The sequence below is a fragment of the Balaenoptera acutorostrata genome, chromosome 5 (assembly GCF_949987535.1).
Source record: "Balaenoptera acutorostrata chromosome 5, mBalAcu1.1, whole genome shotgun sequence".
In the NCBI taxonomy this organism is placed as follows: domain Eukaryota; kingdom Metazoa; phylum Chordata; class Mammalia; order Artiodactyla; family Balaenopteridae; genus Balaenoptera; species Balaenoptera acutorostrata.
The window spans coordinates 52,415,314-52,441,660 of NC_080068.1; the positions used below are offsets into that span (position 1 = coordinate 52,415,314).

General features: G+C 40.3%; 3 protein-coding genes across 3 annotated transcripts; all 3 read right to left on the reverse strand.

Annotated features, from left to right (window-relative positions):
* Window positions 1–3,582: 3,582 nt before the first annotated feature.
* LOC103006206 (growth-regulated protein homolog alpha-like) lies at window positions 3,583–5,641 on the reverse strand. The gene is made up of 4 exons (XM_007179836.2): window positions 5,505–5,641; window positions 5,287–5,410; window positions 5,101–5,184; window positions 3,583–4,285 (listed from the first exon to the last, which is right to left on the reverse strand). The coding sequence occupies exons 1-4, from the start codon at window positions 5,593–5,595 to the stop codon at window positions 4,270–4,272; spliced, it is 315 nt and encodes a 104-aa protein (XP_007179898.1). The 5' UTR covers window positions 5,596–5,641; the 3' UTR covers window positions 3,583–4,269.
* Window positions 5,642–17,341: 11,700 nt separating this feature from the next.
* LOC103006487 (platelet factor 4) lies at window positions 17,342–18,839 on the reverse strand. Its single transcript, XM_007179837.3, has 3 exons — window positions 18,625–18,839; window positions 18,178–18,343; window positions 17,342–18,035 (listed from the first exon to the last, which is right to left on the reverse strand). Exons 1-3 carry the CDS (start codon window positions 18,710–18,712, stop codon window positions 17,948–17,950), a joined length of 342 nt encoding a protein of 113 aa, XP_007179899.1. The 5' UTR covers window positions 18,713–18,839; the 3' UTR covers window positions 17,342–17,947.
* Window positions 18,840–22,905: 4,066 nt separating this feature from the next.
* On the reverse strand, window positions 22,906–23,743 carry LOC103010680 (platelet basic protein). Its single transcript, XM_007179849.2, has 3 exons — window positions 23,623–23,743; window positions 23,187–23,322; window positions 22,906–23,060 (listed from the first exon to the last, which is right to left on the reverse strand). Exons 1-3 carry the CDS (start codon window positions 23,741–23,743, stop codon window positions 22,958–22,960), a joined length of 360 nt encoding a protein of 119 aa, XP_007179911.1. The 3' UTR covers window positions 22,906–22,957.
* Between the last annotated feature and the right edge of the window lie 2,604 nt (window positions 23,744–26,347).

Genomic DNA, 26,347 nt, shown 5'->3' on the forward strand with positions numbered 1-26,347 from the left:
GTGATGTGACACATAATATTCGTTTCCTACTTACTTCATCCTATGGCCACTACTTCACATGCCTTTTCATTTCCTGCCATAACATGTCCAACGGGAACTGCCTTGTACTAGGAAAGTGTCAGGGAAATTTGGTGTGAAAACTACACTACATATCCACCTGGTCAAGGACTGAGACTGAGACAACACCCATGGAGTTGGCCTGAGGACCAATGGCAGATTCCTGGAGCCATTGATAACATTTAAATCCCTGCACAACTTCATAAAGGGTATTCTGCTATTACCTTTACTGTATAGAAGGGAAAATAAAGTTAGGTCAAGGAACTTGCCCAAGATCACTCAGTCCACAACTGATAGAGCTGTAATTTACTCCAAAGTAAATCTGATTCTTTGAAACATTTGCCTTTAATCACCATGTGAATAGAAACATCTTTCTCCTTTTTAAGCTGCATGTTCTGTATTGACAAGAGCTAAGTGGCCAGTATAGCAAACTCCGTGTTTGAGGGTAAGGACTGGTCTTAGGTGTGAGGTCTTAACTGAACCCTTTGGGTCCCACTTGTAAACATTTTCCCACGGCCTCTGACTTGGGGTTAGTGAGTGAATGCTAGCATTTATGGAGCGTCTGGATAGTTTACATTTATTTACTCTGTAATTCACAAAGTTTCTTCCTTCTCATCTCGATCATAATCAATACATTGGAATTATGAAGAGATTATCATTTTTAACTTTTTTAACTGTGAAATAAAGCACACAGAGGTTGTTTTTTTGCTACTTAGAGCCCTTATTTACCCAGCTACTTGGAGCAAGCCTGAACTTGATCTCAAGTATTCAGGATGCCAGCCTCACCTTGTTGCCTCTGCTGAAGGCCTTTACCTAGGGCTTAGGATTTCCTGAATGAGTCCTGAATCAGAGATAACACACACCCCACACATCCACAAACATTGTTCCTTTTCAGGTTTGGAGTGTGGTTTCTTTTAAATAAGAATCAGGACTAAATTAACTTGGGTTTTTTCCATAAAATAAATAATAAAATTAATGATATGATGTGCAAGTAGATTCAATCACATCCTTAATTATGTTACATGTAAATATTAACATAGAGTCTTTGAAAACCAAGCAACACATAAAGGGATCTTTCTTCACATGACGTAACAACTTTGTTTCTGTCTTGGAAACTTGGTGTACTGCAGTTACCCTGGGACAATGTTGAAGATCAAATTCTAGGGGGCTTTCTCAGGCTAAACAATACATCAAGTTCCCTAAAATTGCACCAGGAAGGGTGGGAACTAACACATTCAAATCTTAAAACCATTCTACTGTATTTGATAAACTGGCATAAAGGGTTGGGATAAACTTAAACTCACTTGTAGATACTTATAAATGAAGGTTACAAAATTGAACTGAAATATCAATTAGATCTTTTTATGGATTAACTAACCAGCCACTCACTTTTTCTATTGATGACACAAATTATTTTAGTTTTGAAGAAAAAGTCCTCTTTATCACCATTTCACCATCAGTTTCATTAAAATGTTAACAATTCTTTGAAAAATCCTTTAGCAAAAGCAATGAAATGAGGGTTCTTGTTAAGATAGCTACAAGAATGAAAATGTTAATCAGGCTCCCTGACTTCAGACTATACTACAAAGCTACAGTAATCAAGAGAGTTTGGTACTGGCACAAAAACAGAAATATAGATCAATGGAACAGGATAGAAAGCCCAGAGATAAACCCACACACATATAGTCACCTTATCTTTGACAAAGGAGGCAAGAATATACAATGGAGAAAAGACAGCCTCTTCAATAAGTGGTGCTGGGAAAACTGGACAGCTACATGTAAAAGAATGAAATTAGAACACTCCTTAACACCATACACAAAAATAAACTCAAAATGGATTAAAGACCTAAATGGAAGGCCAGACACTATAAAACTCTTAGAGGAAAACATAGGCAGAACACTCTATGACATAAATCACAGCAAGATCCTTTTTGACCCACCTCCTAGAGAAATGGAAATAAAAACAAAAATAAACAAATGGGACCTAATGAAACTTCAAAGCTTTTGCACAGCAAAGGAAACCATAAACAAGACAAAAAGACAACCCTCAGAATGGGAGAAAATATTTGCAAATGAAGCAACTGACAGGATTAATCTCCAAAATATACAAGCAGCTCATGAAGCTCAATATCAAAAAAACAAACAACCCAATCCAAAAATGGGCAGAAGACCTAAATAGCCATTTCTCCAAAGAAGATATACAGATTGCCAACAAACACATGAAAGGATGCTCAACATCACTAATCATCAGAGAAATGCAAATCAAAACTACAACGAGGTATCACCTCACACCCGTCAGAATGGCCATCATCAAAAAATCTAGAAACAATAAATGCTGGAGACGATGTGGAGAAAAGGGAACCCTCTTGCACTGTTGGTGGGAATGTAAATTCATACAGCCACTATGGAGAACAGTATGGAGGTTCCTCCAAAAACTAAAAATAGAACTACCATACGACCTAGCAATCCCACTACTGGGCATATACCCTGAGAAAACCATAATTCAAAAAGAGTCATGTACCACAATGTTCATTGCAGCTCTATTTACAATAGCCAGGACATGGAAGCAACCTGAGTGTCCATCGACAGATGAATGGATAAAGAAGATGTGGCACATATATACAATGGAATATTACTCAGCCATAAAATGAAATGAAATTGAGTTATTTGTAGTGAGGTGGATGGACCTAGAGTCTGTCATACAGAGTGAAGTAAGTCAGAGACAGAAAAACAAATACTGTATGCTAACACATATATATGGAATCTAAAAAAAAAAAAAAAAAGGTTCTGAAGAACCTAGGAGCAGGACAGGAATAAAGATGCAGCTGTAGAGAATGGACGGGGAGGGGTAAGGGTAAGCTGGGACGAAGTGGGAGAGTGGCATTGACATATATACACTACCAAATGCAAATGTAAAATAGATAGCTAGTGGAAAGCAGCTGCATAACACAGGGAGATCAGCTCCGGTGCTCTGTCACCACCTAGAGGGGTGGGATAGGGAGGGTGGGAGGGAGATGCAAGAGGGAGGGGATATGGGGATATATGCATACGTGTAGCTGATTCACTTTGTTATATAGCAGAAACTAACACAACAATGTAAAGCAATTATACTCCAATAAAGATGTTAAAAAAAAACTAAAAAGCCAAAAAAAAAAGAATGAAAGAATTTTTTAAAGAGGTAGACTTGAGTAACAAGGTAGCAAGGAGCTCCTTATAAAAAACAGCAATATATTACCATAGTGACTCTCACAGGATGGGGAGGGGCCGGTGCACAGTTTGGAAAAGTACATTCTTGAGTAGGTGAGAGCCAAGGGGAGTGACAGCTATCACCAGATGAAATTAAGTATAACTTATAGTTTGATTTATCTGCGTAGCAAATGAATGCCCAGGAGGAGAAAAAGAAGTTGAGAAACACTGATGTAAATCATCAGATTATCTAGGAAAGATAGACCTCTTTTCCTCAAAAAAATGAAACAAAACTTGTTTAGTTTGAAATACTTTATTTTCATGTTCTTTGTAAATCAATAAATATTTAAACTTCTCTTTTGTAAGATACAGAAAAGCACTGCATAATTAACACTAACAAGGCATTATGCCTTACAAGAAAGACATAAAATGTCCAAAGGATATTTAGAACATTGTAGTTCTTAAAGCGGCAACATGAGAAATGCTGACCACATATTTTGAAATCATTTCAATAAATAATAACGAACATTCTTTTAAACATTTACAAAACTAGATGTACACATACATCCCCCCCATGCTGACAATGACCTCACTATTTGTTTGGATGCCCCAGTCTCTGTCACAGGGGCTGGCATGCTGTGGGCTCCTCAGAAATATTAGTTTAATGACTGGAGAATATTTGCAACCCTTCTACTTCAAACTAGATAAGAATCAGGACTAAATTAACTTGGGTTTTTTTCATAAAATAAATAATAAAATTAATGATACAGTGTGCAAGTAGAGTCAATCACATCCTTAATTATGTTACATGTAAATATTAACAGAGTCTTTGAAAACCAAGCAACACATAAATAAATAAAAAAGTAAATAAATAAGTGGGAGAACCCTCCTAAGAGATGTTGAAACATATTAAGCCGGATCCAGGTGGCCGCAGGAGCTGGCGATTCCTCTTTTTCCTCTTTGATCCCTGTAAGGGCAGGGCCTACTTCAGGAACAGCCATCGAGGAGCTTCTTCCTTCCCCCTGGTCAGCTGGAGCTGTCCCTGTAAGGAGAAAAGGTCTTCCTTACTAGCTGCTCCAGAAAGCCGACTACACAGCACTCTTCTCCTGTCCTGCTCCTTGGTTTCCAGAGATTTCTGAGTCCAGTCTCTCCAGCCTGGCACCAAGTGACTACTGCCTGTAACCCACTATGCTGTGTGGCAGAGGCCTCTAGGCTCTTGGAGACTCTTATTTAGGAATGAGGGTGGGGCCTGTGCTCTCCTCTGTATTATTGGCTATACGGGCGACAAACGGCCAGGATTACTCTCTCTACCTGGCCCACTGGGCCTAACTTAAGCCACAGAGCAAACCGATTTGGTAGCTACTATTGTTTTCCCTGTTTTACTAAGTCTTAGATAAACCAAAGAATTGTCCTTGAGTCACATGGCTAATAGGTGCTGGAACCCAGATTTGTACCCAGTACTGTGTCACTGCAAAGTCCCAGCTCTTCGCCACTAAGCTTTAGTGCCTATGTTGCAGAAAACCAGGGTTCTGCTTTTCAGGTGTGAGGTCCAGAAAGAACTGGGAGAAAAAAATGCCTGTGTTTTTTAAACAGGTGGAAAGCTTTTTAGCATAACTGTCCATGTTAATGAAAGCAGCTTAACCCACATTCATTTGAACGGGGAGAGTCAGGGGCCAGGATGGAAGGCACTGAAAATATCCTTCTGGCAACAGAGCAGATTAATGATCTTAATGGCAAATTTAATTGTGGAATAATGGTTTTTCAGTCCCTCAGCTAAATCCTGGGTTTCTCTGATATAATTTTCAGGAGGCAGATGCCTGAGTCTAGTCACACGTGTGAATAAAAACCGTAACTCACTTGTTTAGCATCTTATTGATGATTTTTTTAACCATGGGAGCTTCAGGGTTGAGACAAACTTCCTGACCAGTCTTGAGAGTGGCTCTGCAGAGACAAGGGAGAATCCACGTGAGGTCGGGCGGGGGGTCGGGGTGGGAGCGTCGGGACGGCGGGGGTGACAAGCACAGCAACAGCGGCGGCACTTACACGACTTCCGTTTGGCTGCAGTGGGGTCCCGGGGGCGTCACCTTCACGCTCTGGATGTTCTTGAAGTGAATCCCCTGCAAGGTCTGCAGGCACCGGCAGCGCAGTTCGGTGACCACAGGCGCCCCTGCGGGGAGGAGAGACTCGGTTAGGGGGCTGTCCCGGGATGGGCACCCACCCGCCCCCGTCCCGTCCTGGGGATGCCGGGCGCCGGGTCGCACCTGCTGCGCGCCGGCCGGCGGCCACCAGGAGCAGGAACAGCAGCGCGGCGCGGAGGAGCCGGGCGGCGGCGGGGGTCGCGGCGCGGGCCATGGGGTTCAGCTCGGAGGGTCGCTGCGTGCGGCGGGAAGGCGGGCTGGAGGACTGGCGGAGCGGGTTCTGTGGCTCCCCGAGCCGGGCGAAGCCCTTTTATCCCGATCGGACAGGAGCCGGCAGCCCAGGACCAGGGAAACGCCCCGACGCACGTGCAGTTCCCGGTCCGGAAGGAGGGCGCGGCCCCGCGGGCCTCCCGCGTAATCCGCGCCTCCGGGGAGGGGGTGGGGTGTCGTCTCTGCGCCGAAATCCCCGCAAGGGGAGTGAGTCGCCGCCACGCCGGGGCTACCGCCTGCGAGGGCGGCCGTGGGCGCCTCGCCATCCCCTGGTCTCCGGGCGGAGAGCGGGGAAAGCGCTGGGGGCGGATTACGCGACACCCTCACAGGGGTGGAGAGACAGTTTTAGGGAGACTTCTGTTTCTTTAGTTATCAGACCTGGGAGAATTAAAGAGGAGTAAGCGGGTAGATTTTGCTTAGCTGTCTATCCTCTAATTCTATATATTCTGTCTCTCTAAATTTCGATTTTGCTTATTTCATACCTGTGGACTGAATGCTCTCCATCAAAAATACAGCCGACATCTCGGAATCCAGAGAAGAATGTTCAGCTTATTCCTCATGTTATATATTCTCAAATCACACTTAGAATATCTTGGTTATGTTTTCCATTTGGTGGGAACTGGGATCAGTGTCAAAAGTTGAATCCGGGGTTAATTTCAGTGAAAGCTGAGGGCTGTAACACGACCTAGTTTTTTGTGTCCTGCTCAAATTCCTTCTCTCAGCAATGTTGGAATTCCAAAATTCCCTGCAGATCTCCTTTTCCACGTATGGAGGGTTGAGTTGATCTAAGAATATGGAACTGGTGGTCACGCTGAAGCTGCGGGCGGGCTAGTCGGGGTCACCTCTTCTGGTTCTGTCCTTGGACAAAATAGCACATGGACACCAGGGAGTGGGTACCTGCCGCATAGCACGCTTACTCTGGATGTGCGCGGATGAAACATGAAACGTCGAATCACACATAAAACACCGTTCCATTCACTGAAGGGGGACCTTCAGTGTTGGTCTTCCTTTTTCTTGACATAGTGACATGCCTCTCTTTTCTGACCAGGAATTTCAGTCTCTTCACCTGATGTCTTTACTATTTTTTCATCAGAAGTTTTAGAGCTCTTGCATTGACTCAACATTAAATCTAGAGGATTGGATTCAGACTTCTTGGAGACATGGAGTATGATGAGAGTGGGAAGAGGAGAAAGAAATGGCCTCTGGCCCGGGGATGGGTGTCTAGGGCCCGGGCTCTGGGCAGCTCAGCTCAGTGAGTGAGAACTTGGATCCCGAAGCCAGACACCCGGCCTGCAGCGAAGCCGCTTGCATTTAGTTGCCACCTATTACCTGCACATTGTTAAATGTTTCTTTGCCTACCCCAGGGTGGTTATGAGAAATGAGTCAACGTGTGTGAGAGCCGGCAAGGATTAAATGCCTTATAAATGTTTATTAAATGAATAAAATAGAAATAGCTTTTTTCCAACAGCGCTTAAGCAGAAACTCTACCTGTTGTGAATCCTTCTATAGCCAAGAAACCAAAAAAAAAAAAAAAAAGTTAATGGAAATGTTCACTCCCCAATTTTTCTCTTTATATTTAAAAAATTTCTGAATCAGGCTTTCTGAAAGGAAGGCACAGCTACACTCTACTAGGAGATGCACTTACGTTGGGTTTTGGGTTTTTTGTTGTTGTTGTTTTTACTTTTGAGACCTATCATTGATTTATTTTGTAGTCTTACTTTCAATCACCTCAGCTGTTAGAAAAGAGTTTGAGTTAAAGACTCCCCACCTTATTTATTGGAAAAGGTTTTTAAAATGAAAGACTGTCTTTAAAAATACTCTAGTGTTTTTTAGGATGATCCTGTGAGAAACACCGGGGAAATTAAAAGGATATTAGCATTTGTATTAAGCAGTAGGAAATGAAAAATAATCTAAAGGCTATAAAATATGGTGACAAGCTCAGGAATAATTGACAGTTTGTGTGATCTCTCCCCTTCTTATAAATTGTTTTTTTGGATTTCATGGGAAACTGGCCCAGATACACAAAAGTTAGTCTTTAAAAGTTCTAAGATATGTTGTTTTGTTTTCTAATCATAAATAATGCAGACTCAGTTTCTAAAGTTTATAAAAGTTAGAAAGGCATGAAGAGATTATTTTTTCCTCTAATCTCTCTTAACTTTTGTCTATGGAACAAACTTTAACAAGTCACTGAAAATTTGCTTTTTTCTTCAACAAACATGGTAGCTGACCAATTAGAAGAGCACACAGGGCTCTGAGTAAGTACGAAAGAGGCTGCTTCCTTTATTTAGTTGCCACATACCACTGGCAAGTTACTAAACCTCTGTACCCACTCCGGGATGCAGCACAATCATTTTGTGCTAAATTCCAGGCTCTCTTCTAAGAGTTATACAATGAGTTATATTGACTCGTTCAATCTTCCAAACATCTCTGTGATAGTATTTATTATTATCTTTGTGGTACTTTCAGGTTACAAATAAGGAAACTGAGGTGCAGAGAGGTTAAGGAACTTCCCTAAGGTATTCAACCTTGGAACTCTAACCCAGACAGAATGGCTTTTAACCACTGTGCTATGATAAAAATGCTCTACGATATACGGTTAAAAATTTCCAGAGAGGAGTGATTTTTAAAAATCTGTTTATAATTCCACTAGCTGAATGTTTCAAATTTTTTTTATTTTAAAATGCAAACACAGACAATGGTCACATACCTCCATAGTTTGGTTTCACTAACAGCATAACCCTCTCCTGTGGCATTGGTATAGCCTGTTATATTTTCTTAAAGTGTCCAATTCTGAATAAATAGTAACTTTACCATAGAGAAATCTGGCAAACATTCCCTTATCCAAATGATGATGATGAAGGTTAATATCATCAATGTGATGTCAGGTTGATATCATGTACCCTTGATATGATGTGATGAGAAGGTCACTTCACCTCTTAGGTATTCTTTCCAAAAGTTCATAACCCCAGTTTAACTATAAGAAAAACATTTTTCAAACCTAAATTGGGGACTATTAAATAGCTGACCAGCATTCTCTGAAAACGTCAAGATCATGAAACTGGGGAAAGACTAAGAAACTGCCACAGTCCAGAGGAAAGTACAGAGACAAGACAACTAAGTGCAGTGTGGTACCTGGGTTGAATCCTGGAGCAGAAAGAGGATAGTAAGTGGGAAAACTGGTGAAATTCAAATAAAGTCTGGAGTTTCATTAGTAGTAATGTGCCGATATTGGTTTCTTAGCTTTGGCCAATGTACCATGTAATGTAAAATAGTACAATAGGGGAAACTGAGTGAAGGGTACACAGAAGTTTTTTAAAAACTTCTCTTTCTAAATCAAGTAGAATACCACTACAGTGAAATCAGTGGACATGCATGCTTTACCTGGTAGCTTCCTAGAAAGGGAATTAAGTTTTTGTTGAGTTCATATTTGTTTAAATATGAAAATCCAAAATATCTGCTGCCCCATTTTGGACACATCATCATGTTTCATAGGCTTAAATAGTTTGTCTTCAGCGTTAATCATGCTGAGCAAATCTCTCATCTATTTCTTGTAACTGATGAAAAACAGAAAGTGTTTGCTGTAATCGTCTCCAGACGCAACCCCAAACTGACATAAATGAAAGTATTCACCAGTTTATCTACTGGAGCTACCAAGAAAAAAAAAAAAAATGAAGCATGTCAAGGGGTAGCCAACATCTGTAGATCATGTAGAATTTGACTTCTGAAGATGACAATCAAAATCATTTGTTTTTGGAAATGAAGTAAAAAAGGAAAGATTTCTTTTTTCATTGTTATTTTTTCTCCTTCATATGCCATTTGAATTCATGAGATCCTCATCAACCACAGTGCAGAAATATTTATACACAAAGGAATGCTTAGTCTAGTACAAATAACAAATTCATGTTCCTGTTTGAACAAGTGCTTCTTTAAGCCAATTACTTTTGCAAAAGTTGAAGACCAGTTTTTTGTGCACAATCTTGAAACCCACACAAGCAATGACGGTTAATGAAATGGAATAAGCTTTCAAATGGAAGCTTTGGTCGTGAAACTCCATTTTCCCTGCAATCGGTATGACTCTTTTGGAATTGACAATTAGTAAAATACAGGATGCTCACATCTTGTAGGCCCGCTGTCGTTGCTGCAGCCATCAGCTACAAGCACATGTGAACTTACACCGCCTCACCTCAGCTCTGCTTTCTGCACCAAAGTTTCCTTGTCGCTGCAGTGTAAAGTCTCTTGCCAAATAGGGAACAGCAGGCAATAAGTATTCCCCCCTCTTTCATGTTTTAGGCAGATATTCTACATGACTTCTCTAAGGATACCTAACAGGATTGAACCCCTGCCACACCCTCTTTTCCTATTTTACTCTTCCCAGTTACCCAGTCCCATACATAGGGATAATTTCCGCCAAATAAATCTTTTTCTTTAAATTTAAATTAGATTTATTTCTCTTGCCAGTGAAATAGTCTGGCTTAATACCATCCATCTTTCACATCTTTCACACATCTTTCACAAAGTTACCTGCTACAGATAACTTTCCAACACAAGTAACTCTATTTATTCTATTTAATCTGTGTATTCATTTATCTCTTCAACATTTATCTATCACTCATAAGCTAGGAACTAAATTAGGTTCTAAATTAGTTTACAAAGAGGAAAAAAAAAAAAAAAACCAGACCCTGCCACTACCAAACACAGCCTATGGAAGTATAATGGAAAGATATGAAGTTGTCTGGAGGTCCATGATACTCAGCAATGTACCGAGTTTTATAGGCACTCAGAGGAGGGTGGGCATCTGAATCCCTTTCTTGGAAGGGTGGGAGCTGTCAGAGAAAACTTGCTAGAGGAGGGTACTACCTAAGGAGAGTGGGTAGGGTACCTATTCCCGACAAAGAGGACCAAGTGAGCAAAGGCATGGAAGCTGAAAGCAGTGCAGTATGACCTGAGAACAAAAATAAGCAGTTCATTGTTTTTTTTTAACCTGGGGTTTAACAGCAAGGCACGGATGTATAGAGAGCAGGAGGATAGGCATGGCTCAGACTCCAGAGGTTCCCTTGTCACTCAGGAGCCATTTCAAATGTCACCTCCATTAGAAATCTCATAACTCATCTAAGTGTTTACCTTGGCCCTTGGATACAGATCACATTGTGGTTTACGTGCTCCCATGCTGGATTATGTACTCTGCAAAGAAGCTATCATATCTTATTTCTCTTTCCATCCCCATCTTCAATGTGAGTCGGATTCAAACTCATACTAAGGATTCAACAAATGTTTGTTGAAATAATACATGAATAAATGATTTCAGGCCACTATTGGTTTTTAAGGAATTTGTTTTGGAGATGAAAACATCATGATGACATTATGGTATTATGGAAACAAAATTTAGGAAGTCGAGAGATGAATGTATAAACCGCAAAAGAAAATAGCATGCATAGCAAAAAGATACAGATTTCAACTAGGAAAATTATGAATCATCATAAAAACTTGATATTGAGCATAATGTCCACAGTATTTTCCAATGTTCATTATTTCCCAATTTTTTAGTCAGAAATATTTTTGTTTTTATTTTTACCTCCTGGGCTCTGTCCATACACTCAGATAATCTTGGAGGCAGAGGCTTCTGAATGATACTTATTTCAAAGGAGGGGCTCTGCTAGTGTATGACTGAGCTAGTTCATTGACTGACATTTTCGAAGTGGTTGACAACATTAAAGAAATTCCCACCAATTAGGTATGGTGGAAATTATGGTGGAGGTAGAGAAAGTATGGCTTTGTTGTGTGTATTTTACATATGTGTATATTATGCACTGAATGTGAATATCTACAATCAAATGTTTAATGAGCACATATTATAGCATCTGTGTGTGATTGAAGGGTGTACATGGACAGATGAGGGTAACTCTAAACAGATTCCCTAACAGTTACAAATGTGACTCTAACAACAACAAAAATATCATATAAATCATTTATTGGGCAAATGCATGAGTGTGTTACAATGTCTGGATAGTCTGGTGAAATCTCTGAGCTTAACAAAGTTGGGAAGAGACTAATGTTCAACCAATTTTCTGTTTGCAAGGTGCCTTATCCAGCACCCAGCTGCAGTATTACATCTTAATACTAGCTGCGTTATTGTTTCATGTAGTTAATATCTGACAAACATTTATTTAACGCCTACTCCATCAGGCATTTTTATGGAAGCGGGAATGAAGAGAGGTTAATAAGCATGACCCTTATTCCCTGATCTAAAGAAGGAAAACAGATAAACAAATAATCAGAGTACAGTCTAATTGTTATTCTAATGGAGGTGTGTATAAGTTGCTTTACTCCTTTTTTTCCAGGAGATCCTATCATCATCCCTAGAATTACCACAAAAAGAAGACTCTTTCTCCAACACAGCTCATAAATAAGAGCTGATTGTTCCAACACTGCTCACTGACTGCCCTGCTTTCAAGTTTTACTAACCCACACCACAACACAGGCTACTAATAGCATAATCCCCATGTTGTGTTTGCCTAAGCAAAGAAATAAATATTTGACAAGGTTATACCCAAAATTTATTTCTTTTCCTTGTTTTAGATACACAGTTAAGCCAGGCTTCCAATCACCATATGTCCTGTGGATTTTATCGTCTTATAGATATGCTGGTTGATAAACATTGTGGTTTTGTTATTTGATTTTCTTTTAGTTGTTAACCATTAAGGGAAAATACAGCTTGTGTCTATCACGTTAAATGTTTTTTCTTAACTAGTTATCTGCGCTCACATGTTGAGTTGTGGTTCTGTTCGGGGGAAGTTATAGATTGTTGGCCACGTTATTAATGGGTTGCTTGTTAGCTCAAGGATTGTGGCCACTGCTGTTTGGAAGTGATATGTGCTCTGGGGGTAAAACTGCAAAGAAAGGTAACTTTTCCTTACTAGGTTCGAAGTTTGAGTCAGGCCCATGCTGGGTCCTATTATAAGTGAGATTTACTCCTTTCCAGAGTCCTGTGGGGTGAGCATTACTGCCCTTGTTTGGCAGATGAGAAAACTGAGGAAACTCGGGGTCACACAGAGTCAAAAGATGTAACCCAGACTGTCTTATTCAGAAGCTTGTTGGGCTAAAGCCAGCAACTACAGGGATAAGGAAGAACCATACAGGAAGAAGAAATAATTATAAAACCACTATTAAATTCATCGAATGTCTGCTTCTTTCCCAAGGTGTCCTAGAAATCAATGTACTTTTGGCCCTCAGTCCAGTTTGCATTAGACCCCAAATTAAGGTGCACATAGCTGAAGCAGAATGGGCAGTGAATTTAAGTAGGGGCACCCAGCTGTAAAGGACATAGAATCTCAACAATACAGATAATGTTCTACTTGGTGTTACATCTTCCCCTCAAAAGCTGCTCCTTATGGCATTCCCAAAGACTCCATCCCTGAGTCAGGCCTGGAGACTGAGGTAAGGAGATTTAACTGTCCTGCTGTTCCTGAGCTTTCTGCCCCTACTAACTAGCCAAGCATCTTGAGAAGCACTAATTAGAGTGTGGACTCCAACATGAAATGTTAAAACTTGACTCTTTAATCAAAGAACTAGACAATGTTTTTAAACTACAAGTTATGATCCATCACTGGGTTATGAAATCACTTTATTATAGGCTTGTGGCCAACATTTATTTTTAAGTGGATAAATAGGATAGGCTAGTATGAAACAGAGCAGCACCCTGTGGCGGGGTGGGGGGGGGGTCCCAGTTACAAATCCTTTCCATGCCCTCGGTTCTTTTTTTTTTAATATTTATTTATTTTTTATCTTTTGGCTGAATCGGGTCTTAGTTGTGGCATGTGGGATCTTTTGTTGCGGTGCGCGGGCTTCTCTCTAGTTGTGGCGTGTGGGTTTCCTCTCTCTAGTTGTGGCACGTGGGTTCCAGGGTGCATGAGCTTTATGGTTTGCGGCACTCAGGCTCTCTCGTTGAGCGGTGCAGGTCAGTAGTGGTGGCACGTGGGCTTAGTTGCCCTGCAGCATGTGGGATCTTAGTTCCCTGAGTAGGAATCAAACCCACATCCCCTGCATTGGAAGGTGGATTCTTTACCACTAGACCACCAGGGAAGTCCCATCCATGCCCTCGATTCTTGTTGGTAGGAAATAGGCTTCATTCAGCCTCCTAGACCTTTCCTGAGCTCCAAAGGACAGATTCAAAGAGCTGTTTATTGGGAAAGGGAGGGGATGCAGAAACAAAGGAGGAGCAGTCAAGAAACAATAGTCCAGTCATGGGTCAGGGCTCTGGTTCCTCCTCAAGGAATATACGTAACAAAATACCTTTGAGTTCTTCTTCAGGAACTAAGGCCCTCACCTAGGTGGAGGATGGTAACTTCAGACTGAGCACAAGATTCCTGGGGCACTGCCCTGCTACCTCACCACCAACCAATCAAAAGAAAGTCTGCACACAGTGAAAGATAATGAAGACTTTGACACCTTCCACCAAATGATTCTTTCTCCCTTTAAAACCTTTCATGGTCAAGCAGAATCTTCAGAGTTGGTTTTGGGACATGAGGTCCACCTTCTCACCAGGTTGCAACCCTCCTGGATAAAGCAACCTTTCCTTTTCCAACCAACACTTGCCTCTCAAATATTGGCTTTTGAGCAGCAAGAAGCCAAACCTAAGTTCTGTAACAAGTATAGAAAGTAAAATATCAAAACACAACACTTTACAAAGCAAGTATAAGTATTGTATTTTAAACTTGTTTTAGGCCTGTGTGTCTATACATGCATACATACACATACAGTGAATACATACATACACAGTACCTATAAATCTATAAATAGATGCCAGGTCACATGGGTTTGATATTATTTCTCTGGCCAAGTAAAAACTTATTTTATTAACCAAAATTGGAACAAGAATACTCCCTAACTAGTTTCAATGCAATGAAGTAATTACTGTGTTTCTTCTATGATTGTGTACAATGGTATTTTATTGAAAATCAGCAGTTCACCTCATAACTACATCAAATGACTAATATTTTAAAAAATGAAAAGAACATTTTGAGTAGTGAAATTACAGTTTTTTTTTTAAGTTTCCTCCTTATTTCCTTTGTATTTCTAAGTTATCTGTAGTGAGCATGTATTCATTGTTTTTATAATGAGAAAAAAATATGAATATATCTTCATAACCAACTAAGACCTCAATACTCTATGCATTGAAGAGGAAACTGTTTTTACCACAAAGACCTTAAAAGGGGGGGGGGGGAAAGCAAAAATTAGAAAAATGCCGAAGAATGTCCCAGAGCAAAATACCCTTTGGTGGTTTTGTTTGTTGATAGGGCCTGTGACTGTGCAGTAAGCACTTGGTTGGGGACATTTTCTGCTGACTACTTCCAGCCAAAAAAAAAAAAAAAAAAAGAAAGAAAAAGAAAAAGAAAGAAAAAATAGTTCAAGTTCAAGTACATTCAATCTTTATCACTCCATGAATGTTTGAACAGCAGGCAGCTACAGTAAATTGTTCTCTAATTTAGACTTTTCCTGGTAGGAGAGTCCCCTCCCAGTGCCATTGCTGATAAAAGCAACCACTTGAAAGCATTCTCCAGCTGGTTAGCCAAGGTAATTCTGAAGGGAGAATTTACAAGGCACCAGCATTGGTTGACTTTGCACAAGTTGTTTTGGTCCTTTGGCCCTTTGAGTCATACCTAGGAGTTATTGAATCCAACTAAGTGTGTTGTTTGATGCAGGCAGTAAAAGGAAAATAGGCAAAAAAGTATTGTGCCATTCACAGCCAATTTCAATGTATTCTTTCCCAAAGTTCATTTGGTTTGAGAAACTTTTATTGCTATTGCAACTTTTTTTTTTTTTTTTTGCTACTTATCACCAAGAATCACTCTGTTAAATGCCTTACTCAACACTCCAAACTGACTGGAATTGTGTTAAGAACAATATTGAAAGCAAAAAAAAAAAAAAAAGAAAAGAAAGCAATAGTAACAATTAATCATTGCTAATTTTTAAGCACAGACTTTGTTTGAGGAACTATGCCAAGTGTTTCACATACATCATCTACTTAGTCTACACAATAATCTCTGAAGTAGACACTCATCCACATTTCACGGATGAAGAAACTAAGGCACAAAGGGGAAGCGAGTATAGCACATCCTTGTGTGCCATGCTAAGATCTTTGGACCTTGAAGATAATTTGGGTGAAGGTGCGCAAGGTGGATCGAAAGTGGAAAACACCAAATGGGTGAAAACTAGTTGGGAGATCCATCCCCATAGACATTCTAGTTCTGCAGAATGATAAATATCCTGAGGACTTAATGATCTTGTGTCTTTCTACTTTGTCATCTTGTGGCAGTTTCATTCTTCCCTTTGCCCCTGGCAAATTCATACACCACCTCTAAGAACTGGTTTTTTGGTCAGTTCCTCTCTGAAAAACTAGCTAACATGCCACTAGCTTGTGTGAAAGGCAGCACAGCATGAAAGCAAGAGCGGGGAGTTGAAAGTCAGACTGATCTGCTCAGCCTCTAGCAAACTGGTCTTGGGAGACGCCTTAACCTTTCTGAGACTGTTACCGCAACTCTACAATAGGAATAATATTACTTGACGTGCAAAGTGGTTGTGAAAATTTAGATGATACTCTGGCACTTCATAAGCCTCTATAAATAGCGTCTATTTAAGTAGTTTGTTATCTCAAAGCTTCCTCCCTTTCTCCCACCCCGAGGAGGCTGAAATGGACATTCTCCATTTTCTCTTAGCAGTCTAATCCTCCCTGTACACAAACATTGCCACCTTAGGTTGAAATGACTTTGGCTCATGGGTAAAGGTCTGTAGCTTTCTCCTGCCTCAACTAGATTCTGCCTTCTTGCCCACTATGGAAGGCTGAATAAAGATTTCCATATCCTAACCTCTAGAACCTTGTGAAAATGTTACCTTATATGGCAAAAAAGATTTCACAGATGTGAAAGGATCTTGAGACGGGAAGATTATTTTAGATTATCCGAGTGGGTATAGTGGAATTATCCAAGTGGGCACAGCATAATCACAGGTCCCTTTTAAGAGGCAGGCAGGGTATAAGAAGAAGGGTCAGAGGTGACAACAAAAGTAAAGGTTGGAGTGATGTAGTTTGAAGATAGAGGAAGGGACCAGGAGCTGACGAATGCAGGTGACCTCTAGAAGCTGAGAAAGACAGGACATAGATTCTCCCCTAGAACCTCCAGAAGGAATGCAGCTCTGAGGACATCTTGACATTAGGCTGTAAGCCCCGTTTTGGACTTGTGATGTCTAGAACTGTGAGATAATAAATTTGTGTTGTTAAAGCCATTGAGTTTGTGGTACTTTGTTACAGAAGCAAAGTAACTAACACATCCAATTTTCAATACCATCCTTTCTTCCCAAAGTATAGTAGTGTCTTCTTAAAGCATAAATGAAAATACAACCTGTATCTCTCCTAATGTCCACAGCTGTTTAACACACAATCTCAATATCTCCAATGTTAAGAGATTCATGGAACAATGGTAAACTGCAAATAAGGTTTTACTGAACCTGAGAATACTGAGGAAAAAGTCTATTAAACACATTTTCATGCTTAGAGCAAAACTCATGGTATATAAATGGAATGTAATAAGAACCAATTCTGTAAGTTTGCCAAATGTGGGATTTATTACAGGCAGTAACATGAGTACAGGAACTGTTTTTACCATTTCATTTTTGTTAAATGTCAGCATTATCAAAGGATCAATAAAGAGTACAATATTTTAATGTAATGTTCTGGAAAGTATCAGTATATTTCCACTAAGTAGTAGAGAATTCTAGTTTCATTTTTATTAATTTTCTATACTGGGATAAAGTATAAATCTTAAGGGGATAAAAGCAGAGTCTGCTTTATTAATTTTTTTTTAAAAAGCAGCCCAGAAAACTTAAGTGCAATTAATATTTATTGGCAAAGCTAATCATGACATTATTATGTAAATAAGTAGTTATTAAGTAATATAATCATGGAAATATGCAAATATATATCAGCCAACATACAACACCAAGTAAAACCAGTCTTTATTGAACCAAACCTTCTTTCAAAATATATTTTTGCTTAAAATTCTGGAGATTTTTCCTTATATGAAATTGTGATATGTCAACATTATTTCTTTCCTCTATTAATAAATATTGACTATACCACAACTTGATTTATTTTGTTTATGTAGAATTTCAAGGATAATAAAATCATCAGATGATTTTTCCACAGTTAGATTGAAAACGAAAAAAAAAAAGAAGAAGAAGAAACACTTTATATAGCAAAAGTACAGATTTAGGCAGCCGACTCTTCAAAAGTACAGATTTAAGAGCTAAGTCTTCAAAAGTTTCCTGATTATTTTCTTATACAGAGGATTCTGCGGGTCCAGGCAAATTTTCCTCCCGTCCTTCAGCGTAGCTCTGCCAGGGAAAGAAGAGGCGCGCCTTTCAGTCCTTGGGTTTGAATTTGGGATTAGGCTGGCGGGAGGCGGGTGGAGAGGGGCGGTAGGGAAGGGGAGAGGAGAAGAGGGTGGGCACGAAAGAAGCGGGTGCAAGGACTCACATCAGCTGGGGGCTGGGGCAGTGGAGTCCAGCCCCGATCACCTCCAGGCTGGAGATGCGCCGGGCACGGACCACAGAGGTGGTCTTCACACACACGCAGCCCAGGTCTCCAGCTCCACCTTCAGAGTCTGCTGCGGGTGGGGCGGCGACAGTGGGGAGTGACGACTCTGTGAATAGCCAGAGGTACCTTAGGGATCTTCTCGTGGCGTGGCGTCTGACCTTCACTCCCTCACCCACAAACCAGACCTCCCTCAGAAAGCGTATTATTGTCCAGGTGGTAGAGCGCACCGGGCAGCCCCTGGCACAGCGCCTGCACTCTCAGCCGCGCTCGGTCAGTCACAGCTGGGAACCGAGACGGGCACAGACTCGGCCCCAGCCCCGGAGGCTCCCGCGCTCTCTCCCCGCCACCCCCCGACCTCCCCCAGGCCCTGCTTCATTCAGCTCTCACCTTGGGCGAGAGCGACGGCTAGCAGCAGCAGCAGCAGCCCGGGGCTGGGCCGCGGCCCGGGGGCGCGGGCGCCCGCTGCCAGGCTCATGTCGCAGAGATGCCAGCAGGATCCGCGAGCGCAGGGGGCAGCCCGGGCCGGCGCTCCGCAGACCGGTGGTTCCCGAGACTCTCAGGCCGTTTTATACCCGCGGTGGGTCAACTTCGTCGGAAGCCTGGGGTTGAGGATGGAGAACTGCGGTGCGGAAGCTGAGACACTTCTGCAGAGTTGGGCACTGGGCAGCCAAGATTAGGGCAAAAGGAAAAAAAGCCAGGCATCAGCAGTCTTGCTGGGAGCTGGTAGCAGGATCCAACCGCCCCCCTGGATTCATATAATACATGCACATTTGTGCAGTTAGAAACGGGGCTTGAGCCTTATAAAAGTGTATGTTTTCTTGGTTATGTGCAACAGTAGAGTTCTCTGTAGTCGCCGTGTTGCAGTTGGTACAGCAGGAAAGTGTGTTTCCTTCTCAACTCTCAACTGCCTCATCAAGAACTGCTCCTTCACTTCTGCCTTTCTTGTTGATTACCATTGAGTTGAATCTGGCAGGTGTGTTTCTTCCAGATGTGCCTGTTGGTCATTGTTTTCTGCTACTAAAGAGTTGAATTTGGTCTCAGGTGACGACTTGGTTCCAGATTTCACGCGAATGTGGAAAGTTTCCTCTGTCTCTTGAATGGGATCCACCTGGCCCGACCAACCATCACCCAATATACTCTAGGAAGCAAGCTCAGTTAGCCTCACCTATCCTCTTATTCTGACAAAAATTATAACGGTAATATCTGGAGGCACGCTTTCTATAAACATTGCTACCTGGATGTTTCACCATTCTGCTCAGGAAGAAGAGAGGTCAAGGAGAGTTTTCAGGCCGTATCTCCCAGTGCCTGCTGCCGCCTGGCCAGTACAAGTGACAGGGTGAGATGGGCTGCACCGCTGGTGGGAGCAGTGAGGCTCTCAGGAGGACACAGAGCATCTGGGAGTTGAGTGTGGAAAAGATGCTGCAGAATCCTGCACAGAAAAGGTCCAGAGATCAATATAGACCATCTTCCCTTCGCTGAAAAAGAATGACTTTGGCTCTTGATCAGGGCAAAGCACACCCTCGTCTCAAAGCCAGAGGCTCCCTCTCACACTAACAGTGGTGAAGGGCCTCAGGAGCCCACCGCATGGAACTAGCAGACCTCTTAATGCTCAGCAGGACCAGATTTCTGCAGGGATATGGAATTTAGTTCCTGGGCCTGGAATGTGCTTTCTCTTACTCTCCCACCACCTGTCTTTTCAGCTGGCTAGTTCTATTCATATTTCTGGTGTCAGCTTAAATATCACCTCCCCACAGAGGCCTTCCCCAACAGCTAAAGCTACTTGTGTTCCCTGTTGTTGTCTTGTAACACCCACTGCTTCTCCTGTTTCTCACAGCTCATACAAACACAAATATATGACATACACACACACATGCATATATATTTAAATGTGTTTAAAATGGTTTCTCTTCCTAAACGGAAAGCTCCGTGTGGTGAGAGATAGTACTGTCTATCACTATTCTAGCTCCCTGGAAGGAACTCAGTATAAAGTACTACACTAGTGAAGATGATAAATGTTGAAAATGATGACGATGAGGCTTTGACGTGTTCATGTGTCTGTTTCTTTGTGTAGTTGGAACATACCTCTTTATGAACTTGTGGTTGTGATTATTTGTCAGTCTGTCTGCCCCTCCCACCAGACAGTACTCTCTTCAATGGCAAGTCTCTGTGACTTATAGTCTTTGAATATCCAGCATCCGTGCAATGGCTGGTACAGCATGTATAAGCCATACATGTTTATGGAACCGAAACTTGAGATCCCAAATTGGGTTAGCACAGAGGGAATGGATAGGAGGGGTGGTTTGGCATATGGATGGGCAACATACTGGATTTGTACAACCTTATCCCGCAGATTTCAATATTTGCAGTATAAAGGAACCCAGGGAGTAGTGACAATTCATTCATTCTTTCTCTGCATCTAAATAGAATAATTCAATATGTGCACACAAAAGTAAGAGACATATGCATTATGCAGGAGGTATTAGCATAGTGTAAAAACTGTGTCATGTCTCAAGAGGTGGCCCTGTTGGGTTTCAGTAGGAAACCAGTAGAGAAATGAATGAGATGCTGAGCTATTTTAAATTATTGGAGAAAAACTGATCACCGTGACTGCCGTCACCATTTACTGCTTTATTTATTACATGTTTATTCATGTATGTTATTTGTTAACTATTACTTAATAAAAGTGTTTATTTTGTAGACAAAGCATCTAAGGCATGAAACCTATAATAGTGAGGAGGTAATAAAAGGAAACCTAATGCAGAGATTAGGAACTATGTGCTTGATACATGAGTGCTCCCCAAGGTCCATGTGCAGTTTGGGATAGATGAACTGATATCTTCTCCTATAACCATCATAGTATGTGCGGTATGCTATTTATGTATCAAGTCCTATTTTCCGTGTCAATAACATTATGTGCTATATAATGTAATCTCTTAATTAGAGAAAGAAAAATCAAGCAAAGTGATATGGTATGTGGTTAAGAGCACAGTTTCAAATTGCCACTCTGTCACCTACTTTCTGTCATCTGATTCTGAGGCAAATTGCCTAATCTCTTTGAACTTCGTTTTTCTTCCCTATAACACTGGGAATGCTAATGGTAATAATAATAAATACTAACTAACATTGACATATGGGTTATTGTGTGACATTCATTATCTTCAGCACTTTGAATTTATTAACTGTTAATTTCACATCAACTCTATGAGATAAGCAATATTATTATGCCATTTTAGAGATGAAGAAACTTAGGCACAGAGAGGTTATGCAACCTGCCCAAATTTACACAGCTGGCAAGTGGTGCACTAAGTTACCCTCTCTTTAGAGGACGTGCTCTTAACCAGATCATAGCTATCTTGTAAGAATTATTTAATTCTTTACAATTATTTAATTGTAATGCATGCAGAACAATTATTTTGTCTGGAATATTAATCTTATTATTAATATAACTCAATATTAATAGTTATTAATAAAGTTTAGCTATTACTATAGTACATTAAAAATAGCACGTATCATCAGCTAGTGACTTTTGTTGGCCATATTGTTAAATACCAAAGTTTAAAAAAATAAAAAGATAAGTAAGGCTTTTTTCCCTAATAATTCTGTTAAATGTAATAATATATGACAACAAAGCAATAATAAATTTGATTTCATATTAATATTTCTTTAAGAATAGTATGGGTGTAAATTTAAGGGATTAGACATGAAAGAAAGTTCTGTTGATTGTAAAATAACAATTAGTAGCCTGGTAAAGCTTAAGTTCTCTATTGTGTTTATTTGCAAGGCTGATTCTCATACTGAAATGCTTACCATCTAGATATTTAGTAAATGCGAATGTGTACAAACATGTCAGGGTAAAACATTCAACACCAAGTCGAATCTGTGTTGTTATTACTATTATTGAAAATACTATCATATATTATTGAAAATATATATGATATCATATATCATCATATATTTTTTGCTCTACTGGTATTAAATACATCCACTTTAAAGTAAATAACCACTGCTTACAAGACTCACATTCTACAGCTTTATTATTTTTAGGATTCGCAGGTTAAAATAAACATTAGAAAAATCTTTCAGAGAATGTTTTGAAACAAGACATCCTAGGACTAAGAAAATGAAAAACATTATTTAAAGTGCCTAAATATGTTAATAAACATTTATTGAGCAAGTGTTCCATGCCGGGCCCTGTGTGGTTCCTAACATCACTGACCATTATGGAATCATCATGGGCACATATGGTCTAACAGTACAGTGAAGCAAGATAAGTTAACACGGTTGTATTTGGAAAGAAATTTTTAAAGAAGGAAATGCAAAACACAGCACCACATTTAGCCAAGAGTTAGGGAGTAAACCATGTATTTTGAAACTAGCCTTGCTTACTTTCTTTTTTTATTAATTTTAAAATTTTTATACAATTTTTAAAGTTACTTTCCATTTACAGTTATTACAAAATATTGGCTCTATTCCCCCTGTTGTACAATACATCCTTGAGCCTATCTTACACCCTGGCCATGCTTACTTTCATCTTCTCTCTGTCATCTATTAATCAGCCATCTCAGAACAAAATGTGACTTTTTGAGACAGAATGGAAAACATATCCAAAGCTTCATACAGTATTACTCGGTATCCTGGATAAATAAGAACTCTAGAAAGCCAAGACCTCAAGCTTTTATCCTTCTTGGGAGATAAAATGGTTTGACGGAAAGCGAAAAGATTAAGCAGCTGACCCACCATCTTCCAATATTTTCTGGACTATTTTCTTGATTCTGGGAGCTTCTGGGTCCAGGCAGATTTTCTTCCCATTCTTCAACATTGCTCTGCAAGAGAGAATAGAATTATCCAAGAGCATCCTGGCACACTATCAGAAGGGATCCAACAGTGTCGGTAGGGATGGAGGTGAAGGGCTTCCCTAGGGAGGCAATACTGCAGAAGCAGAGACTTACATTACTTCGACGTTGGAGCAGTGGGGTCCTGCCCTGGTCACTTCCAAACTCTGGATGTTACTGGGATGAATGCCAGAGGTGGTCTTCACACATGAGCAGCGAAGTTCAACGTACAGCATTCTATCCATACTTTTAGCTAGGGTGGAAGGTGTGATTCTATGAGTGGTCATGATTGTCTCAAGGATCTTCCCTATTGATGGGTACCTCTCTCTCACAAGGCCATTGCAAGTCTGATAGGTAAACCTTTAGGAAAGTACCCTAGCAGAATTCCTGGCACACGAGTGCAGCGCCTCCATTTAGAGTTATTCATATAATGCCCTTCTCCGGTCCCAGGAGCATCGGGACAGTCCATCCCCCAGACACAGCTGCAGCAGAAGCAGCCTCAGGTGCAGGGAAACAGAGACTCCACCTTCCACTTTCCCTAAGTTTCTCTTACGTTCTCCAGTGGTGGAGGGAACCAGCGTGGTCAGCAGCAGTGACATCGGCAGCAACACCTGCAGGACAGGAAGTGGGATGGCCCTGGTACAGGAGGGGGTGGTGCTGCCTCTGGGTCTCATGGCGGAAAAGACTGAGTCAGAGTCGTTCCCAGAGCCTGGGAGTCTGCAGCTAAGTCGCTTTTCACGGTCTCCTGCTGTCTTTTATACACACTCCCTCAAGGCCAGTAAGGAGAAAAAGGATAGGGATGGGGGAAGTGAGGGTGTGTGGTAATATATGTGTAAGAGTGGTCAAGTTGTGCCCAACCCAGATAAATGCCAGGCAAGTCAAATTCCTGCTAAATTTCATTTTAAGCATCCCTGCACACTCTCACTCCCCCCTTCTCAATACCCATCTCCCTTACACATATTTAATACTCTACTTAGGCAAGAGCCAGACTGAAATATTACATATATTTTCTTTGTATAATTATGTAATATGCCCTGCCTTTCCTATAATGCAATTTAGAGGCCTTATAGACACTTTATGTGTATCTGAAAGCATAAGTATGTGGCCCTTGGAAAAGAGAGTTATCTTCCCTTTCCGGTTGCCAAGGAAAGCAGATGTTCCTCTCTTGGTTGTTGATAAGTATTGGGATTCGTTTGGAGTATGTGGATAAAATAGGAGCCAATTACCATCAAAGTCTCACTTTGCGTATTAGTTTATGGGCTTCTTTCTGTCTTCCAAATATATTATCTTTTGTAATTTTATCCAGAAACTAGAAGCAAACTTATCCTCCTTTCTGTTATAAAATAAACTACTTTTTTCTATCATCTGAGTATACCCTAGAAAACAAGACCCAGCAGCTTTATTTTTCATTATTAATCTAGCTGAGAAATGTATAATACAATTCACTATAAAAGATTCATAACCTGCAGATGTATGTGGGATAAAGCATGCAAGTTCCTCTTCATCATTACTACACATTCCCGGTCTCCGATGGTAACCACTGGTAACAATTTGGCACTAGTTTTCTGTTCTCTCTACATTTATATACACACATATACATATACATAGAGCCACACACATAATATTGGGTAACTTTTTGGCCAACCCAATACATAGAGATAAACATATAGAGAGGTAGACATAGATTTTTTTATATAAATGGGATTATTATATAGCTTTTGTCCTTCAAAAATATGTCTTCCGCATCCTTGCATGTTACCTCAGTGTCACTTTTCCCCATTCTTTTCAATGTCTGCATAACATTCTATAGTATGGGCTCTTGTTGTTCAACTTCTGTCCCATTGGTGACCTTGAAGGTGTTTCCATTTTTGAACTTTTATATGAATTGCAGTAACGTCTTTATTCCTCAAGTCTCAGACACCAATTAAGGGTCTTGATCTGAAACCCCACATGACAAAGCCCTGCAGCTATGCAGAGATAGACCTGCACATCACATACTGGCTTGCATATGCTATTGTCTGGATCTCTGCCCCATCTATGAGACTTGCTTCCTCAACAGGACTGTACACTTTTTTTAAAGGTTTTTAAAATAACGTTTATTTCTTAAAAGTTAACATGTGCATAATAGGAAACCGAAAAACACAAGAAGCAAAAAACAGTCATCCATAATCACAAGCAGTTTACCGTTTGATGCGTCCTTCTGAGTCTCATTTGTGTATCTACACAACTAAGCAACCATTTTTATGTAATTCAGATTTTACAGTTATGTATCATGCTTTTTCACACATCATGAATATTTACCATTTCAAAGTCCCACAGCTATATGAGTATTTTTATAACCAAGAATACACTACACCAACTCAATCTGGAAGGAAAAAAAATATAATCCTGCCTTTCTTGGCAATAAAAATTTCATAAAAGACAAAAATGGCAACAGGCCTCTAGACAGATATTGGCAGACTTATGATTAAAATACTACATTCCCTTAATGTTCAATTAAAAATGAGACATAACACAACAGAGTACACAAAGCATAATGCTTCTAAGAGGATTCATTATCTGATCTAAACAATTAAAGTATTAGCAAGAAGGTACGTTTCCATTGACTTACTTAACAATATGTTCCTATAGCACAGCCAAGAGATGCACACACATCAATGTTTATCATCAAAATATAAATATGAACACACCCACATACATCCCTCCCTTTATACTTCCTTCTGTCCCTCTTCTGCCAACCTAATGAAAGAGTCCTGATGTATATTTCTGAGATGGTTTAACCATTCCATGTCCAAGGTGCTGCTTTTTTTTTTTTAAATCAATTATAACAAAGATATTTACAAATTGGTTAATTCACTAGCTCTACTTTTTATCCTACATCAACACCTCATGTCATCTAAAAAGCTTAGATGTTGCAAAGTAAAGCATGAACCTTGTCCACAATAAACATAGGTACTTTACAAAAATGCACATATAGACCTATGGTTATAACCTAAAACTGTCTTCTAGACATGGAGATATTAGCCAAGAGCCCTTCCTTTCACCCTTCCACCAGCATTTCAGCGACTAAGTACAGGACTACATCTAGCTCTAAGAAGTGGATTAACATAGACACTCCCAGAAGACACAGCCCTTCCTAAAAAACAACAAAAGAGCATTTATAAAGGGATTATTTTACTACCTCTACTTTTAATATATTTTGGACATTAGGACTTGCTTATTCTTTAATGCACAGCAATATTAAGTGAAATGCATAAGTAGAACAATGGTTAGACGAT

Bases quoted from the DNA above. Each gene is read 5' to 3' on its own strand.
- LOC103010680 (XM_007179849.2), bottom strand. From the start codon at position 23,743: ATGAGACCCAGAGGCAGCACCACCCCCTCCTGTACCAGGGCCATCCCA. The intron at 23,323-23,622 runs GTAAGAGAAACT...CTTCCACCCTAG, and splicing joins TCCCTCCACCACTGGAGAAC to CTAAAAGTATGGATAGAATG. The intron at 23,061-23,186 runs GTAAGTCTCTGC...TCTCTCTTGCAG, and splicing joins TGCTCCAACGTCGAAGTAAT to AGCAATGTTGAAGAATGGGA.
- LOC103006206 (XM_007179836.2), bottom strand. From the start codon at position 5,595: ATGGCCCGCGCCGCGACCCCCGCCGCCGCCCGGCTCCTCCGCGCCGCG. The intron at 5,411-5,504 runs GTGCGACCCGGC...TCCTCCCCGCAG, and splicing joins CGCCGGCCGGCGCGCAGCAG to GGGCGCCTGTGGTCACCGAA. The intron at 5,185-5,286 runs GTAAGTGCCGCC...TTGTCTCTGCAG, and splicing joins TGCAGCCAAACGGAAGTCGT to AGCCACTCTCAAGACTGGTC.
- LOC103006487 (XM_007179837.3), bottom strand. From the start codon at position 18,712: ATGAGCCTGGCAGCGGGCGCCCGCGCCCCCGGGCCGCGGCCCAGCCCC. The intron at 18,344-18,624 runs GTGAGAGCTGAA...GGCTATTCACAG, and splicing joins AGCCGTCGCTCTCGCCCAAG to AGTCGTCACTCCCCACTGTC. The intron at 18,036-18,177 runs GTGAGTCCTTGC...TTTCCCTGGCAG, and splicing joins TGCCCCAGCCCCCAGCTGAT to AGCTACGCTGAAGGACGGGA.